Source organism: Ranitomeya imitator, chromosome 2, assembly GCF_032444005.1.
Source record: "Ranitomeya imitator isolate aRanImi1 chromosome 2, aRanImi1.pri, whole genome shotgun sequence".
NCBI lineage: Eukaryota > Metazoa > Chordata > Amphibia > Anura > Dendrobatidae > Ranitomeya > Ranitomeya imitator.
Window position 1 is genome coordinate 793,155,109 of NC_091283.1, and position 20,405 is coordinate 793,175,513.

At 42.9% G+C, this 20,405-nt stretch overlaps 1 protein-coding gene across 4 annotated transcripts in view; it reads left to right on the plus strand.

The window, feature by feature from the left end:
• The window catches only part of TACC2 (transforming acidic coiled-coil containing protein 2), a 166,755-nt gene that overhangs the window by 34,217 nt on the left and 112,133 nt on the right, over positions 1-20,405 (plus strand). For 2 of the 4 annotated variants that reach the window (XM_069753675.1, XM_069753673.1), the window contains exons 4-6: positions 1,671-1,822; positions 6,824-6,955; positions 9,794-14,680. In XM_069753675.1, the coding sequence (XP_069609776.1) occupies positions 1,671-1,822; positions 6,824-6,955; positions 9,794-14,680 (5,171 nt within the window). Of the gene's footprint in view, positions 1-1,670; positions 1,823-6,820; positions 6,956-9,793; positions 14,681-20,405 lie in introns of all 4 variants that reach the window. The other 2 variants (XM_069753672.1, XM_069753671.1) reach the window with 1 other exon arrangement.

A 20,405-nucleotide genomic window follows, 5' to 3' on the forward strand; every position in this document is an offset into this window, starting at 1 on the left:
TTTTTAAAATTCAGTTGTAATTAAAGGCTATGGACACAATTTTTGTATGTTTCATTTGCTTCCTAAATGCAATGTTAAGCAACTTTCTAAAAAGTCTTCATTAAAAATGTTCAACTATTTTGCTGCTGCAGAGTGTCTGTAGGTTCTCTATGTAGCTGAGTGCTCTGCAACAAAGCTACAACTCCATCAGAGCTCCTGATTCTGCTCCTGACGGCTCTTCTCTCTCTTCTCCGTCTCTCTTTTCTCAGTGCTAGAGATAGCAGGAGGGAGGGAGAGAAATTTACATAGCTCTCAACAATGTGGACATAGAAGAAGGCATTTACAGTCTCAAGGAGGGCAGAAAAAGAAGGAAAGCACAGGAATAGGACATATGTGGGGGATAGAAGCTGTGCTGGTGCTTGAGCTAATGAATACAGCAGAACTATGGATACACACAGAACTCACATCCAGCATGTATTACAGGGGACACTCCCACAAGATAAAAATCTGAAACCGGGAGAGGGGATACAAACTGCATATCATGGGTTCTGAAAATGAATAAGGGAATTAATGTTGCAAATTGCAACTTACTGGAGTTGTATTAATTGAAGTTAACCACTAACATACAGTATATGAAAATATTGATATATATTTTTTTCATGTCAAAGGTGTCCATAGCTGTTGAAAAATGATTACGAGTGGTGAAGTCCAGCCAACGAGCAACTCTTCAGTTGAGAACAGCAGATAGAGAAAGCATTGGACTGAGGCCCCTCTATAACACGTGCACCCCTAATAATGACTTGCAAGCTGTGGCAGAGAATAGCCCCCCAAAGACCTACAGTAGCACAGGGCAGGCTGTAAAGCCTACAATCACTTGGACACAACCTAGTGGGGACTCCAACATAAGTTGAGAACCCCAACCATGGTTAAGAAACACACTGTAGGGTTGTGTTACGTGTTTTAAAGTAAACATGTTACTCGTGAGTGTCTCTTTAATCACTGTTTGGTTTAGTACAAATGCCAGGGGGTTTGTGAATTATGGCCATAGTATGAATAATGAAATGATAGCCACCTACAAATTGGCCTAAATGGCCATTGCATCCAGTAATGCAGCAATATAGGATAGGAGGTCACACAGATAAATGCTGAACTACTGGACAGAATTTCCATTTCACCTGACTTGCAGGTGCTTGTAATTGTACTACCCGTATTATAGATGTAATAGCCAACATCTCCCTCTTGGGGATTGCAGTATACTGAATGTAGAGATCTGCTCTATGGTGATTAAAGTTGAAGAGAGGTTACGGAATAAGATGCATATGTTTTCAGTTTTGTGGGTTTAGACTGGGGCTACACCGGCTTTCACAGAGGATGTGTGGTCAAAGATCGCTGAATGCATCGCAGCATACACACTGTCCAACCCTATAGGACAGGGGTCCCCAACTTGTGACTCAGGAGCCACATGTGGCTGGTGGGCACACAGTGTCTGGCTTCCGGCTGTCTACCACCGTCGTTGTGAAACAGAGGGCTGCGGACTATACATAAGGAAAAAATATTCTCAGTATATTCTCATTGTCTTTCCAAGGTCTGCATCATATATTTCTAGGTCACACTCTCTGATCTTAAATCCAAGATTAACATTAGTGGATAGGTGGATTTTACTTTCCCCTGTTTATCTTGTCCTCTTACAGGAATTCCATCCATCTCTAGATGCCATCCCTGCGCTTTACCCTCAGTGGGACCCTAACAGCTACCAAAAAGGACAACATGCGGGAGAAGAGGACACGGAGGGATTATTTCCATCATTATTTTCTGAACGCCTGAGTGTCCCTGAAACAAATAGGTGAGAACCGAAAGCTACTGGCTGTAATGTGCACCATTTACATGTCTTCTATTGTCTTAAAGGACGTGGCATCCATTAAACACCATTGTATACCTTGTATTTAGACACAATCTACATAAAAAGGTGTGTAAGTTTGAAAATACATTGAATTACTTGTTCTTATTCAGAGTAAAAGTTTATATTTTACTATACAATAGAAAACAGTGACGGTATGTTGGGAGACTTGAGCCATGAAATATTGTGAATGCAGGTCCGTACATCGCTGACTCTACTCGGACTATCAATGTCAGTGTGACGCCCCAGGGTCCTGGTCGTCACAGTGACATTGCTTTCCTCCCAGGGAGAGTGATGTCACGCTTGGAAGTGATGAAGGATATCTTTCACCAGGTAATCACATACACACAACACGTTCATACTCCAGGCCAGAAGGGGGAGCTCTAAACCTGGTTTAGGGTGAACTCCCCTATAAATACATTCTGTTCTGGAGGGAAAGAGTCAGTGAGTGCCAGACAGCAGTCTGAAGCAGACAGTGAAGGAGGAAGGATTCTCTCAGAGGACAGAGACGAAGGCAGGCGGACAAAGAGTGTCAGAAGGTCTGAAGGGGACGAGTAGTCAGAGGTACTACAGCTCCTGGAGAGAGGAAACCTAGAAGGAAAGAACAACTTGTGGAAAGTGTGCAGGAGAGAAAAGGCACAGGAGAGTGACACCAGGGGAGCAGAGCAGTGATTCGGCTACCTCCCTGGCTAGCACAGATTCCGGTAGCCGGAAGACTGAGGCTGTCGCACTCTAAGGGACATAGCTGAAACCATCAGGACAGCTGAACTTTGTTACCTGTCCACCTTTACACCCAGGAGGCACAGTGACATATAGGGCCCGGGTCATGATAGAGACCCTATAAAAAGGCTCGAGTCACCTGTCATAGGGGTTTGTGTCCTAACCTATATGGGGGACAGAGAGGAACTGTGAGGACCTTATCAGAAGCCATAGGCATTAAGGGACTACAACACCACCGCGTTTTGAGGAAGGCTTTCATCTCCACCTGGTGAAGGGGACTCTGGATTCGCTTCCAAGCCAGCCGGACCCTGCCTGCCCTGTGATCTAGTGCCCTGGACTGTGGTTGCCTGAAGCTTCAGTAAACCAGGTAAAAGACTGCAAACCTGTGTCCTCTTTCTTCACTGCACTATTCACCATCTCCATCTACACACCGGGAGCCCTGGGGACCTACTTCACCTGTGGGAAGTTATACCATGTAGCTGCCATACCATCACCCCAGAGGACCCCTTTAAGCAGCGTCGGTCCCTACTGACCGAATACCACAGGTGGTGTCACGAACATAGACTTTACAAATCCCCTTAAAGACCTTTCCCTTTAATTGGGCACCCAGGGCCATGGACTGGGTCGCAGCCACTGTGACATCCCCTTTAAGTACTGGACCGGTACTGAGTACTCCACAGCCCAGGAGATGTGTGAAGTCAGCCTTAGGCTAGGTTCAGATTGCGTTAGTGCAATCCGTTTAGCGCCTAGCAATGTGTTGTAAAGTGGTCGCGTTAAACGTCCCCGCTCTTGCAGATCTCCGATCTGCGAGAGCGGGGAACGGACCGCGGGCGCGCCTCGGACGCTGCAAGCAGCGTCCGCGGCGCGCCACAAAACACCGGCACATCGCTAGCGCGTGCCGAAAATGGCACGCGCTAGTGATGCTCGTCCCCATTGCTGTTAATGGGCGCGCTAACGGACGCGTTGCACGGCGTTAATTTCGCCGTGCAACGATGTCCGTTAGCGCGGTCCCATTAACGCAATGGGAACCTAGCCTTAGGCCATGTTCACACACTCAGTATTTGGTCACTATTTTACAATCAGTATTTGTAAGACAAAACCAGGAGTGGGTGAAAAATACAGAAGTGGTGCATATGTTTCTATTATACCGTACTTTTCCTCTCATTGTTTCAGTCCTGGTTTTAGCTTACAAATAATGAGGTAAAATACTGACCAAATACTGAACGTATGAACATTGCCTAAGGGTGCCGTCAGACGGCCATATAAATCGGGACTGGCCGTTAGCTCTCCTGATCGGAGCGTGACAGCATTATGTATTTAGGGTGAACAAATAATTGTATGGATCTCACAAAGTGCTGACATTTTTTTTAAATTGCATTTTTGCTAGCAATTAAACGGAACCTGTCATGTTAAAACATGCTATTAACATGCACATATGAGGTTAATCTGCTAGTTTATAGCTTTCTGAATCTGCCTCGTACCCACACCGAAGGCCCACTGCTGGGAGGAAATTAACTTTATCTCCCCCACAGCCTCCGGCATAGTGAGTGGCAGCTGTAACCATGCCGCGGCACTGACTGACTGCCGGCTCTCATGGTGATTCCGCTGTCAGTCAGTGCCAGGGTGTGGTTACAGCCGTCGCTCACTATGTATCGAGTGGTGACTGAACCGCCCTCTCCTATAACTGAAAGCCGGAGGCTGCTGGGAGGAATAAAGTTCATTTCTTCCCAGTCGCTGGGCGCTCAGTGCAGGCGTCAGGAAAGTTCAGAATGCTATTAACCTGCAGACTATACCCATATCTGTAGGTTAGTAGACGGCCATAGATTCTTTCATCCAAGAGAATCGGGTCGATTTTGCAAATCACAATCTGATTAAACTTTGATAAGGGTGATTATAGTGTGATCCAATTCTCTCAGATGAAGAGAAGATGGAACATTTTTTTCCATCTTTTCCATTCTGTAATTCCATGAAAATCAGGCTGCACCCGAAGTTATCCGAGGCTTCCATTGACTCGTTGACTTACATGGCTGAGTGCGATCTGATAAATATTCAGTCAAACTCGGGCATGTAGAGATTTTTTTTCCTCAGACTGTGCCTAGGAAAAAATTTGACTTACACGGCACCATAGAATAACATTGGTCCCAGTGCAATAGGATGTTTTGTCGGATCACAGTCAGACCGAAAATATGGTCATGTGCGCAAGCTCTTACAATCCATAGAAGTTTCTTCAATGTGTTATACAAGTCACTTATGAAAAAAATAATTTAAAGGGAACCTGTTATGTTGAAACTGGTATCTGATTTGCAGGCAGGGTTTTATAGAGCAGGAGGAGCTGATCAGACTGATGAGACATTTTTGTGGGAAAAGTATCAGTAACATTTTTATTCTTTAAAATCCCTAGTGTTTGTATGTATGAGTCCAGTGAGAGGTCCTACTATGTGATTGACAGTCTTTCCTGTTTGACTGTACATGCAGAGAGAGCTGTCAGTCACTAGTAGGACCGCCCACTGGGCTTATACGTATACAAACACCAGAGATTACAATGAATAAAACACAAGTTACACTGAATTTTTTTTCTCACAAACCTATATATCATTCTGCTTATTTTCTCCTTCTCTCTACCATTCTGTCCATAGATCAGACTGCGTGTTCAATGTGACCGGTTCCCTTTGAGTAACTGATCCACATTTACATATTCTACTGAGGATTTTGCTGCAAATTCACAAATTCTGTAAATAATTGATGAGATTTATTACAGATATGACACAATGCGTAGTGAAGAGTGAAATCTGCGGTGAAAATCCTCAGTATATATTTCCATGCTGTAAATTTAGCATCTGGCCCGCATGTCAAACCCTGCTGCAGTTTTTATCTGCAATGTGTAGATGAGATTTGGTAAATCAGGCTGAACATCTGCAGCTATTTGTGAACATACCCTGGAAAGTCATCTGCGAGATTCTGAGGGACATCTCCATTAGGACGACCCTAATCCTGGCAGGCTGTAAGAAGGAAATTCCTCGTTGCCAGACATGGAGCGTCATTGCTGTCTAGTGACAGTTCTCTTGAGGACCATGTATTTATTTTGCAGATTCTGCCCGTAAAGGGAATCTGTCATCAGGTTTTTTAGTACCTCATCTGAGAGCAGCATAATGTAGGAAAAAACCTTGATGCCAGGGATGTGTCACTTAGATTACTAGGTGTAGCAGTTGTGTGACACAATCAGCGTTTTTAGGCCACGTGCACACGTTGAGTATTTGGTTATTTTTTTTTACCTCAGTATTTGTAAGCCAAAACCAGGAGTGGAAAAGTCAGAGAAAAAGTATCATAGAAACATGGGCACCCCTTCTGTATTTTTCACCCACTCGTGGTTTTAGCTTGCAAATTCTGAGGTAAAAAACTCACCAAACACTCAACGTGTGCACATGGCCTTAGATGTAGCATGTAGCAGAGCTCAGAAAGCTAACCCTGCCCACACCAAGCTCTCTATGTGAATTGTCTATTGACAGTAAACTGCTTATCAGGGAAGAAGTGGTGTGGTCAGACCACTTGGCACGTGGCAGCTAGTCTGGGCTCTGGTAATGTCCTCGTGTTAGTACATTAATTGTATGAAAACAACAGCACACAGCCTAAAAACTGATACGTCCCTGAAATCTGTATCTCAACGCCTACATCATGCTGCTCTCAGATTCCATAGCAAAATCTTGCCGACAGATTCCCTTTAAGGCCGGTTTCAAATGTCCGACATTTACGGTCCGAGTATGACTGCGATGTCAGACAGTCTCTTGACCCAAACCCACGGGAATATATGAGTTCAAGTAAGGACATGAGGACCTCACATGGGTAGTGAATGTCGGACATGTGAAATTGACCTAATAAAGATCTCTACAGCTGCATGATCAATGACATGAACAATCATTGGGAGTGAGAACATCATCAGTTTTCTAGCAGAAATGTGAATGAGAAGAACTTGGACAGTACAATGTTAATAAACTGTGGAAGTCGGGATGATTGGAACATCTCGCTCATCCTTTCCATATAAGCTGATGTTCCTACAAGTTGAAAGCTGCAGAGTTCATGACTATGTCTAGATTGCCAACTTGACGAGGACATGGAAAGCTGCAGTAGACGAAGCTTAGTAACTTGGAAAAAAGTATTGATTTTCTCAGTGTTATTTCAGCATGGACACCTATTTCCCTCGGTTTAGTGATCCTTTTATTTTCCCAGGAGTGGTGACGTTACATCGCAGCGTTGTGTTTCAGAGGAAGGACAGCTGCTTCCTGCCCTTCCGCAGACTGATCTTTATATAGGGGGCCTGGAATATCAAGAATCTAGGGCGAGCTCGCAGCCTGGCACCATCAGGTATTATTATTATGTGCATAACTCGTGTCTTTTATTTAACAGCTGTGAGCTTGGTGCAAACTATTTAAAGGAAGAAAAAAATGCAATTATTCATTACTTGAAAATAGCCCGAGCTTGTCTTATCGCCTGCGACATGCTGGGTATGCTTGCAATGACTTTTCTATTGGGAGTGAAATATGCTGCTGCGAGCCAAGAATTGGCCTTGTATAAACCTGCTACATTCTTGGTGCTTATAATCTGGGATAAATATTAATACTAAACAAGTAACATGCTCAATAGAACAAAGAAGTAGAAATTAATCCATAAACGGAGCAGAGCTGAAGGAACCTTCCTATATATTACAATTATTCCTGCCTTGGTTTTACCCTATAATGGGTACATTTGTGTCTATAGTAAATTCACAAAACTTTAAGGATAAGGCTTTTATAGGGGTATTCTCATCTTAGAAAGTGATGGCATATCCTATTAATATTCCATCTCTTTATGATCATTGGGCATCCAATCTTTGAGATCCCAACTTATCCTGAGGATCAAGTGACCAAAGCGTTGCTTCTCACCGCGGTGCAATCCCTTCACAGTTCTGTCTCTGTCGAAAAGTGTTTGCGACCACCAGCTCCATTCAAGTGAAAGGTTCTGGCCATAGTTCCCTACACAGCTGGGTGCCACTGCAGAGAAGAAAACTGTGAAGGGGTTGCAGCTCTGAAGAAGCACTGTGGCCCTCCATTCTCAGGATCTATGGTGGTTTCAAGGATACTATGTCAATCCTTAGCTTAGCCCATCAGTGTATGATCGGTGGCAAGCTAACTCCCGGAACCCCCCTTGGTGAGAAAAGCAAAAGGGCAGTGCTACTTGTTCAAGTACTCTGACGCATGTAACAGCAGTACCAATTGTGACTATGCGTCATACTGCGGCTCAGTCCAGTTAGTAAATGAGACTGAACTTGGCAAAACTACAGTAGTACCCACTGCCACAGTTCTAATATAGAATCCTAGAATGTTAGAGTTGGAAGGGACCTCCAGGATCATCATGATCAACCCCCTGCTCAATGCAGTATTCACTTTACCATATCAGACAGATGTCTGTCCAGCCTCTGTTTGTAGACTTCCATTGAAGGAGAACTCACCATCTCTCGTGGCCACCTGTTCCACTCATTGATCACCCTCACTTTCAAAAGTTACATTTTATGGACTTTACTTTGCCATGTATTACAGTAAAGGACTGTGATTACCCCTTCATTTTTTTGCAGTGGCTGTATGGGCAAAAGGTGCTCATTATTTTTCTTTAAAAATAACAAAGTAAATCATATTCACCTCTGGTCACCCTCCTGGATCCAGCGCATGCTTCTCCCTGGTCTTTGGCATCATTGGAAGCAATTATGTTCCCCGTTTAACCAGTCACAGAACTCTGTGGTTTGTGATGGCCTGCAGCAATCGGGTGATATGAATCATGCCACACTGGGTATTTTTTCTGATGATGCACAGTTCAATTCATCTGACCGCTGCAGCCCATCTCAAGCAACAATGATACTGTGGCTAGTTGAAAGGCCCAGTCATCGCTTCCACAGAGTAGTCGGTGCTGGATCCAAGAGGTTGACAGCAGGTGAAAATGATTTATTTTGTTATTTGTACAGAATCCCACCCCCAGGTAATGATTATCTTTTGCTTGGAAAACCCTTTTTTGGGGGGAGATCCTGGAGTGTGACATTGCCATCAATTATAAATGTATGAGTTTTCCTAAGAATAGGTCATCAATGTGATATCCCGAAAGACACGTTCAATAAGAACCAGAAAATACAATCACCAAGTTAGGTCAGAAAATTTAGGACCAAATAGCAAATAGTCTAGTGACCAACTCCTTCTGAAATTCTCCTTTTGATCATGTGGAGGTAGTAGAAAGAACCCCCCTGGATTAGCATTGGGTAGTCCTGAGGTTTCCTCTCTTTTTTGCCGCACCGATTATCAATCCAACAATTTACTGGTTGGACAACTTTATTTAGTATTGATTTGATTATGTAGCAAGGATTTGTCACCATAGAAGAAGAAGATATTTTTGGGTCTTAACTAATCTTAACATCTTAATCTTAAAATTAGCCTTAACCTTCGATGTGACATCACTACAGCTCATCGTATTAGTGACTGCTGCATTTTATTGCAATAAGTGTTGTCTTAACCTCCTGCTTGCTGAGAATTCTTCATACTTTGCATGCTGAACTTCTCTAATGTGTCATAGACTTGTGGTCTCCTTGGGATATCCTTTCCTGCAGTCGTTCTTGCCTTTGTTTCCATGTGTCTGGCTTGAGGCCAGCACTGCTGGGCTATTTTCCTATCTGACTCTCTCTGCTATCTGGGCACCCAGTGCCCATTCATATATACATATATATGACTGGTAGTTAGATAGCATCTCAGGCATATGCCAGTCTATTGCATTCCTTCAGCTATGCATATTTGTAGATCGAATATGGCGTTGTGTTGACTTGAGCTCTTCATTCGCTAAATAAATTTATTCTGGCTTGATATTTGGCCATCATCTACAAAAGTCATGCACAGATAATTATGCGATAAGAATGCTGCTATCTTAGTGACCAGTCAGATTATTTCATTTACCCTGTAAAAGGCACCATGAAATCTTAAGCTCCTACTGGTTTTTGCAACTTTCTTTGCATGATGTGTTCGTTTCCATACATGTCTTGACTCTGTCTTAAGCATGCATTGCATGGATCTGCATCTCCATCTGGCAATCGTTCCTCTTGGTGCCTGCTTTTCCTCCTTTTCTGCACTACGTTTATCCAAATTTATTGAAGGACTGAATTATTTTTACCATTTACCTTGTTAACTGCAGCAATCTCACGATCAGTGAGGAAGAATCAAGGGATGAAGAATTTTTTCCAGCAGAAGATACAGAATTGATAGGAATTCTCAGAGAATGGGGACAGCAAGTATTACCAGAAAAGATCTCTGAGACAGCCGAAGAGGACAAGACTATCCAACTGAAAATGACTCAAGCTACCCTGTCATCTGAAGAAATGTCAACGACTAGTCCTGGTTTTAATGTGCAAGCACAAGAACAGTTTTTGGCAGGTGAAGATTTATTGGCAACGCAAGACACAGAACCAGGCGCTGATCTATCACCCATAACTAACTTTAAGAGCAATAATGTTGTAATGAGGGGTGATTGCAATCTTGACAATCCAAGTGTTCTTCCCCTGACTTCTGTACCACAGCTGATTCCAGCATCTGAGGAATTATTCCCCAGGAATGTCACACTGTCTCAGCCAGTTGGAATTCTCCAAGAACAAGATGACGCTGATAACCAAACAAAGGAATATTGTAAAGATCGTAATACTGATATAGGAGGACAGAAAGGATCATGTGATAGTAGAACTTTAACTACAGATGGTTTTAATAGCCAGACAGAGGGGCAGAGCCATATAATCTTTCCTTTTACAACAGATGGGAGCTCAGACATCCAGAAGGATAAACTCCCATTACCCCATAGCCTTGAAAAAGGGAGCTGCCTCCACGACGGAGAATCCCCTACAACAGAGATCTCTGAGCCCAATCTGGTGGTGTCAGAGCTCAATACTTTTTGTGATAATCTCGTTACATCCCTGCTTAATCAACAGTCTTTGCTTGAGGTGACAGAACCACAAAGTCTTCCAGCACAGATGGGTAAGATAGCCGCTTCCAGTTTTCCTGTCAATCCACCCTATAAATTAGAGATAGAGACTAAGAGATCTCTTGACGGTGCAGGACACGTAGAAGAGGCAACCTTAGGGGATAACATTCAACCTAAAAGTACAATTCATGAAACTGGTGAGGAATATGGATTGCAAAAAAAGTCCATCATAGATGTTGAAATGTATACTACTAAAGAGACAATAGATAGCAAATTAGAGACAAAAGAATTGAAAAATAGCAATGATAATAACATTTCTTTCAGCCCATTCATCCCATTGGGCACTCAAATTCCAGTAGTGCCTGAAACTGAGAATATTTTACGTACATCTGACAGTTTAAATGAAGGCATAACTCAGGTTATGCTGGAAACCCCATCAGGCCTTATAGGTACAAGTCTGGACTCCTTGCATGGGACTAGTGCGAGTGCTCAAGTCCAGGTAGTTAATCAGGCTAGTACTGAAGGAGGTAAAGACCTTAAATTTCAGAGCTTTGTTAATAATTTACTTTTAGAAGATGTGTCAAACTTTTCCGTAAATTCCGCAAATCTGCACCTAGCAGCACCAAGTCCTGATCCAAAGGAAGAAACGGCAAAGCGTTTACCCATATGTAACAAAGATCAATCGCTAACTTCACCATCCATTGAAGAGTATGGACAAACATCCATAAGCCAGAGTGAACTGATATCCCAGCAAAACAGCGAATATAATCCACTGGGTATTACTAGGAATGAGTTCACAACTGAACATCTTAGCATGGACCTGGAGAACGTGACCACAGGATGGAAGAGTAACACTGAGTATGGTTTTAATGATTTGCAGGGCAGCATTAAGGAGGTCTTTGTAGATGAAGGAAGAGTAGACGCCCATATAGAAAAGGCTTTAAAGGCTGATACAGAAAACACTTATTTATCTGTTTCAGCATGTCCTGTTGTTCAGGGAAACTCCCCAGGCACACAAGTTTTACTAGATACACCAGCAGAATCTATAAAAGAAATGTTGACAACTTTTTCAAAAAAAGGAGAGATCAATATTCTCCCTCCACTGATGGAGACTTTATTATCTTTGAACGAGAAATGCTATGATGATGTATCAAGTCCAAAGGACGAAAGTTTCTCACAAGAAAATTCAGAGATATTTCCAATTCAAACCGAGACGAAGACTAGCCAAAACCAAAGTGGAAATGACATGTGCCTAAATGCTGCACATCAAAGGCAAAGTCCTAATATTAATGCAAAGCTACAATCATCCCTACAGTCTAATGTGGAAAACCTGAACCACAAGCCAGATTGTACCGTGGAGGACACATCCAAGGTTCAAACAAAACAGAATGTATCTGTCATAAATCCAGAAGAGTTTAAAATAGTAGATTTCAGTTGCCAAAACCTGGAAAGCAGGTCTAGAAAGGAGAAGGAGGTTTCTTTGAGTCAGCAAGATATCGCGTCTTTAGAGAACACACCCAATGCTTTGTATCCTGTCAAAGACCTTAAGGACAAAGTAGAAGACGTGCCTTTAGCATCCACATTAGAAACTCTAGAAAACATATCGGATGTAGTTATAAGTGCTGAAATGAACAAATCCATCTCTACAACTTGTAAAGATAAGAGCATCATGGATGGTACAGATATTTTAGAACTTCGAGAAGACATCTTTTTGCTGCAAAGTCAACTAGATGAAGAGAAACAGTTGGAATTGGCAACAGAAGGTCAGTCTTTTATACTTTCTTCAGGTAAAGATGGCCACACTAATGAAGATATCCTTACAACCAAAGCACAAGTTTCTCCAGATGCTTGTCCACAGCTTCCCATTTTGGATGATAAATCAACCCAACTTCAAGCAGCCGGTGACAACTTCAACTCTATTGAACAACCAAACGATTGTGCTACAAATAAACCAGATATTGAAATAGACTTTGGCAATATGGATGGAGTTGTAGTAGACCCTTCTCAAGATCTATCAAAAATTGAGAATGCAACTAATCTTTCAAGTTTCAACCTTCAGTCTGAAGATTCTCAAAAATCCACATTCTCAGCAGCAGATATCAACTTTCCATCTGAACATGACATTTTAAGTATTCCTCGTCATACCAGTGCTGAAGAAGATGGAAGTCCTTCACCAATGATGTGCCCAGAAACTGGAACTCAAGTATGTGATGATCTTGCAGTTAAGACTGACAAGTCTGATAACAAAGAAATAATTTTTAGTAAAGATTTATCTGCACAGACTCTTGAAAAAACGAATAAGGATCTTCAAGTTTTGTCTCCTGGAAGTACCGACATCCACCCTCTTAGTGACAGCATAGAAGAGTGCATTTTTAATCTGCGTTATATGGAAACAGCCAAAACCTTTACCGAACATAGGAATTTTATGGAAGAAACTGAGAATGATGACAATGTGTATGTATGCTCTGCTGCATTATTACCACAACCTCCAGAATTATCTTCCCTTCCTCATATACTTGAAAGAGAAGATGCAGAGTCTCATGTTCTGTCTGTAGAGGAAACATCAGCAAAGTCACAAAGTGTAATTGAGGAAATAAATAAGCAAGATAAGAAAAATGTAATAGAAAAGTCCACACAAGTGACCAAATTATTTCCACCGGTTCTTGATGACCACAAAGATATTTTACAAAGGCTTAAGACAGATGGATCTGGAGTGTCTTTAGGTGAGAAGGATCAGTTAGATACGGAAACTTTTATTTCACATCACAATCTCGAGGAATGTACAGATGCACATCGTGTAAGCACAGAAAAATCAGAGGAAGCATTTAATATTCTGCATCATAATACACACAAGGAAGTACACCCTCAGGAGAAACATCCTGAAATGGCTTCTGAAGGAACGCATAACTTCAGTCCAGTCGGGGAAGAAAAAATGACCCATAGTTCTCAGGAGCACACAGGCAAAGCCATCAAGGCAACTGTAGGCACCGAAATTGTAGTAGAGCAGAACATATCTGGGTTGATTGGTATGATAAATCCTGATTTGATGAAGGCAGAAATTGATTGCATACAGAATTCAGGCTCTTCTCCTGAGCTACTCATCTTTTCCAAAAATGCCACTGGATTTCCATCAACAGTAAAAAGTCAGATAGATTTAGAAATAAAAACTGAAGAACCGCAATCAGTCAAACTTTGTGAAGAATCGGAAACCCCAAACCTCATCACTACCGGATCTTGGGAAGGACATGAAATGACTCCCGAAGCCTTACAACTTCTTCCAAAAGAGGACTCTGATGATACAATAAACCCTCAAATGATTATCAACGAGTTATTTTCTGAACTACTAAACCTTGTACCTGAAGAAAATGCAAAAGCATCTGAAATTATAATGGAGAAGCCTGAGCTAAGTGCAACAGAACTAGATGCTGTTCCTGAAATAGGAGTACCAGTTTCTGATCCGCTAACTGCTCTAGAGACAGAAATTCTTTTTGATATGTCAGGTTCCACAGTTAAGGAGACGGCAATCCTATCTGATGAACCACCTTTGCCTTCAGAGCAGACAAAGACCGTATCTACAGATATAAGCCCTCCTTCTGATGACTTGGCATCTTTAGATGAGCCTGATGGTTCTGCAGACACAAGTATTACACACGATACTACTCACATAGAACTGCTCAATGAAAAATGTGATCCTTGCCCTGTGGAAACAGTCATCATACAAACATTGGAGCAACCTGATCAAATGGTGTTGTCTACAAACCAAGAGAAAATATGCTCATTCTCTGGACCTCCAGGAATTGATCACATTGAAGACAAGAAACTTTCTTTTCTTACATCTGCTATTGGAACAGATCTACCTATTCTTGACTATGGTCATTCTAGTGCTGCTCAAGAAAAATCACTTACTTCTCCAATTGAAGCTGGACCTTCTTCTCCAGTGATTAAAGGCCCAACTTTTCCAGCATCAGACTCGTATAGCTTCACCCAGAAACTGCGAAGTGTCCTGCACTCTGATCGGTCAGTCACCAAAAAGCCTGTGAAACCCACAACTCCTGAGCTACTGGTGCTCCCCTCAAGTCCAACGATGCTTCCAGGAGTAACCACTGAAAGGTACTATTGTAATTTTGCTTGTTAATAAGTATTCTGGATAATTGTAGCAGTAATGTGTATGTGGATTTTGCCATTTTTTGGGTTGGGGCAACACTGACTTAAAGACGTACTCTGACTTTAGTTTATTTACTATAGTTTGAAAAGTCACAAATGAACTTTCACCTATTGTCCAAAACAGCTGGGAATTTTGCTATAGTCATAAATGACTGATGACTTCTCTACCTATATGGAATAATTGAGATCACTACTGTGATTTTACCATAACAGTCTTGCATCCTTTACACTGAGTGGCCTTTCAAGCTGTTGAAGAACAGTTGGTCACAGAGTTGGTGTAAATCGGTTTGTAGTACTCAACCCATCGGCCACATCAGAAATCAATGGCAGCTGGATGGGAGTCCTGAGAACCCCTTCCTACCTGACTGCATCCACAGCCAATATTTTGATTAGCCAGTCTGGCTCAATGTCACATCTGCATCACTGTTGGGCCAGCTAATCAACAGAAGAGCTATGAATGCCAGGAGATAGGAGGAGGTTCTCAGGGCTAATGTCGCAGCGGCCACAGATTACTGACGTGACCAATGGATCGGGTCCTGCAAACCGATTTGCACCAACTGCAATTGATGGTTTGAAAAGTTATTGCTAGGGGTCTAAAGAGCAAATACTGGATTTAATGGTTAAGTATTTAACCCATTTGTCATAACTCATAATTTAATTTAATAGATTCTTCCCACGAAACGACTGTTACTATAAATTGCAACTTTTCACTTTTTCTTATTGAAGTTAATATGTGAGTATAGGTCGGATATGTTCAAAATTTGGGCACTGTAACATATTGATTTCCGTTTGACATTCTTTAGCACACCATTATCATTGCTTGGGATTTTCCATGAACCTTGATGAATTTTATGGATCTGTTTTACACAACCCCATTTAAAAATAGCAAAAAAAAAAAATTAAGGGATGTTCATTTGTACATAGAGCATGCTCGAAGATCTTTGGCCAGTCTGAAAATCTAAAATGTTTTTCCTACATGGGAATGGGGTTTTGATTTTCCACCAAAACTTAGCAACAAATCTTTAGCAGGTGGAGTAGTTCCTTATGTGACAGGGGGATGTGAAACATTTTTTACTTTATTATTCCACTATGTAATTACAAAAATAGCTATCCATTTAATTGTGGAAACCATAATCTTTTTACGAATGTTTTCGACAGTGACCCTTCAGAACTTGATGTGGATGAAAGCTAGTATATCAGTGCCAATGGTATCAAACAAAGGCTAGTATATCAGTGTCAATGGTATGAAACGAAGGCTAGTATATCAGTGTCAATGGTATCAAACAAAGGCTAGTATATCAGTGCCAATGGTATCAAACGAAGTCTAGTATATCAGTGCCAATGGTATCAAACGAAGGCTAGTATATCAGTGCCAATAGTATTAAACAAAGGACGGTATAGCAGTTCTAATGGTATCAAACGAAGGCTAGTATACCAGTGCCAATGTTATCAAACCAAGGACGGTATAGCAGTGCTAATAGTATCAAACCAAGGTTAGTATATCAGTGCCAATGGTATCAAACGAAGGTTAGTATATCAGTGCCAATGGTATCAAACGAAGGCAAGTATATCAGTGCCAATGGTATCAAATGAAGACTAGTATACCAGTGCCAATGGTTTCAAACCAAGGACGGTGTGTCAGTGCTAATGGTATCAAATCAAGGACGGTATATCAGTGCTAATGTTATCAAACCAAGGACAGCATATGTTAAATCACCCCACGAAGGGCAATTGTCATTACAGATAACAGAGGTCTCTGTGAAGAGCTGTAAAAACTCTACTTAACATCTCATTATAGCAATTTTTGGTGTTTTCCAGTACCTAGATCACAACTATTTTAAACCTATGACTTGTCTCTATAAATTACAGCGACTCTTTTGCAGCACCCTAGGTAACAGGTTGTTGCAGTGATGTTGCCTTCCTTTTGGGGAAGGTGATGTCACGCTTGGAGGCAAAGGGGATCCTATCTATCAGGTAAGGCACTCGCATTCAACACAATCTGAATCTAGGCCAGGAGGGGGAGTTCAGGACCCAGATTCAGGGGAGCTCCCTTACACTTTATGTATCCTGGTCTGGAGAAGGAACCAGTCAGTCTCAGCCAGGCTGAGAGAGACAGTAGAGGGAGACAGTTGGTCTCCAGTAGCAGAAGGACGTCTGGAGCAGACATGGGGGCCAAGCAGCCACGAGGGAGCTGCTATCCCTAGAAAGAGAAGCAGAAGGAGAGTTGAATTGTGGAGGAGCTTAGAGGAAAGAAGCACAGAGGAGGAAACGGCTCAGGAGGGGAACAATGGTTGGATACCCTTAGAGTCAGAGCGCAGAAGCCGGGTACCGGGAGCCCGAGGTTGTGTTGTTCTCCAGGACGTGCGACAGAACCGGAGGGCAAAGCACTATATGTCAGTTGCCCGTAACAAGTCTGAGGTGAAGCAGTGACCGTGAGAGCTGGGTCATCTAAGAGATCCTATAAACAGGCTCAAACTGCCTATCGTATAGACATCTGTCTTAGGACAGGAGAGAGGGGACTTGCACTGAGCTTCAAGCAGCAGGGACCTAATTAACTAAACGGCGCTAGCAGGAAAGGCTTACGGAACTCACCTGGTAAAGGGATCTCTTATTGCCTCCAAGCCGGCCGGACCACAGCTACCCTGTACTTGGTACCCTGAACTGAGGACTACCACTACCATTAGTAAACCAGGTAAAGACTTGCAAACCTGTGTCCTCATTCTTTGTGCATTTATCGGCTTACACCATCTTGCCATACACCTGGGAAGCCCGGGGACCCTGCTTCTCCTGTATGAAGCGTTACCATCTTGCTGCAACATCACCTCAGAGGATCCCTTTAAGCAGTGTCGGTCCCAACTGACCGAACACCACAGGTGGCGTCACGAACATAGACATTACAAATCCACCTTAAAGACCTTTCCCTTTAATTGGACACCCCAGGGCCACGGACCGGGTCGCAGCCACCGTGACATCCACTTTAAGACCAGACCCGGTACAGAGTACTGTTGTGAATTCTGTTGTCGAGCTCCCTCCTGTGGTCATGAATGGTACTTCGGCTGGTTCTGTCCATGGACTTCCTCTGGTGGCTGTGGGTGTTTCTGAGTTTCCTTCCACAGGTGACGAGGCTAATTCGTTAGTGGGCTGCTCTATTTAACTCCACTTAGATCTTTGCCCCATGTCAGCTGTCAATGTTGTACTATTGGTCTAGTTCGCTCCTGGATCGTTCTGGTTACCTGTTTACTCCAGCAGAAGCTAAGTTTCTCTTGCTATTTTCTTGTTTGCTATTTTTTCTGTCCAGCTTGCTATTGTGAATATTGCCTTGCTTGCTGGAAGCTCTGGGACGCAGAGGGGCGCCTCCGCACCGTGAGTCGGTGCGGAAGGTTTTTTTTCCCTGCACTCTCTGCGTGGCTTTTTGTAGGTTTTTGTGCTGACCGCAAAGTTACCTTTCCTATCCTCTGTCTGTTCAGTAAGTCGGGCCTCTCTTTGCTAAATCTATTTCATCTCTGTGTTTGTGATTTCATCTTTACTCACAGTCAATATATGTGGGGGGCTGCCTTTTCCTTTGGGGAATTTCTCTGAGGCAAGGTAGGCTTTATTTTTCTATCTTCAGGGCTAGCTAGTTCTGAGGCTGTGACGAGTTGCATAGGGAGCGTTAGGAGCAATCCACGGCTATTTCTAGTGTGTGTGATAGGATTAGGGATTGCGGTCAGCAGAGTTTCCACTTCCCAGAGCTTGTCCTGTGTTTTTGTAGCTATCAGGTCTTTCCGGGTGCTCTTAACCATCAGGTCCATTATTGTCCTAACCACCAGGTCATAACAGAGTACCCCACTGCCCTGGTGTGGGCGCTCCACTTTAGTCACCTATACAAAGGATGGATTTTAAAAATTCCATAGCAGACTTTTCAGCCAATTAGCAGCAAAATCTGCATAACGACAGATAGCACTCGTCCGATTATTACGGCCATCTGCACGAGCCCTAAGGGTTGGTTTACATAAACAGATAATCGTTTAAATGATGAACAATGCAATCGTAACTCAGGATCTGCAAACAATGTCAGAGAGGTGTTTATACGGAATGAGAATCATTAATAAAATTAAATAGCGATCGTTCCACTCCTCCGATTTGCCGTTCTAATCATTGGACGAGCGAACAATCTCCATTTACGCTATACAATCTTCAAAACATGAATGAAAATTTTTTCACGGACAAGCGTTTTTGGACAATCAAAATCACATTAACAATTAACATGAATGAGGAGTCGTTACTGTTAGAATCTGACTCATTATTGGCCGCTATATATGCTGTTATGAACAGGTGATTCAGAACCACAATGGACCTAGTGGTTAAGAGCACACAAAGTGACCTGATAGTTACTAACATAGGACGAGCTCTGAGACGTGGGTACTCTGCTGACCGCAATCCCTAATCCTATCATACCACACTAGAGGTAGCCGTGGATTGCGCCTAACGCTCCCTATGCAACTCGGCACAGCCTGAGAAACTAACTAGCCCTGAAGATAGAAAAATAAGCCTACCTTGCCTCAGAGAAATTCCCCAAAGGAAAAGGCAGCCCCCCACATATAATGACTGTGAGTTTGTCATGATCCCAATGGCAGGGGATCACAAAAGGACAAGCACACAATAAACAGAACAAGCTCTAGGGTGATGGAAACTGAGCTGACCGCGATCCTGAACCTAATTCACAACACTAGCAGTAGCCGGGGAACGTGCCTACGATGATTCTAGACGTCTCGCGCCAGCCGAAGGACTAGCTTCCCCTATTAGAAGAAACAAAGACCTCTCTTGCCTCCAGAGAAACACCCCACAGAAATAGCAGCCCCCCACATGTAATGACGGTGAAATGAGAGGAAAGCACATACGTAGTAATGAAAACAGATTCAGCAAAATGAGGCCCGCTAAAACTAGATAGCAGAGGATACAAAAGTGAACTGCGCGGTCAGCGAAAAACCCTACAAAAAACCATCCTGAAATTACCTGAACTCATGTGCCAACTCATGGAACATGAGGAGTAATATCAGCCCACTAGAGCAACCAGCAACAAGGAATCACATAACTGCAAGCTGGACTAAAACAAAAATAAAGCAAAACGTGGAACAGGAAAATCAAAAACTTAGCTTGTCCTGATGATTACAGAAGCGGAAAGCAGAGGTAACAAGACACACTGATTACATTGATCGCCGGCGAGGAAATGACAAGAAAGCCAGGTTAAATAGGAAACTCCCATATCCTGATAGAACAGGTGGACACCAGAGACCGCAGAGAACACAAGTCACCCAGTACCATCTGTAACCACCAGAGGGAGCCCAAAAACAGAATCCACAACAGTACCCCCCCCATGAGGAGGGGTCACCGAACCCTCACGAGAACCACCAGGGCGACCAGGATGAGCCCTATGAAATGCACGGACCAAATCAGCAGCATGAACATCAGAGGCAACCACCCAAGAATTATCCTCCTGACCATAACCCTTCCACTTGACCAAATACTGAAGTTTCCGTCTGGAAACACGAGAATCCAAGATCTTCTCCACAACATACTCCAATTCTCCCTCCACCAGCACCGGAGCAGGAGGCTCAAGCGAAGGAACAACAGGTACCTCATACTTCCGCAACAACGACCGATGGAACACATTATGAATAGCAAACGATGC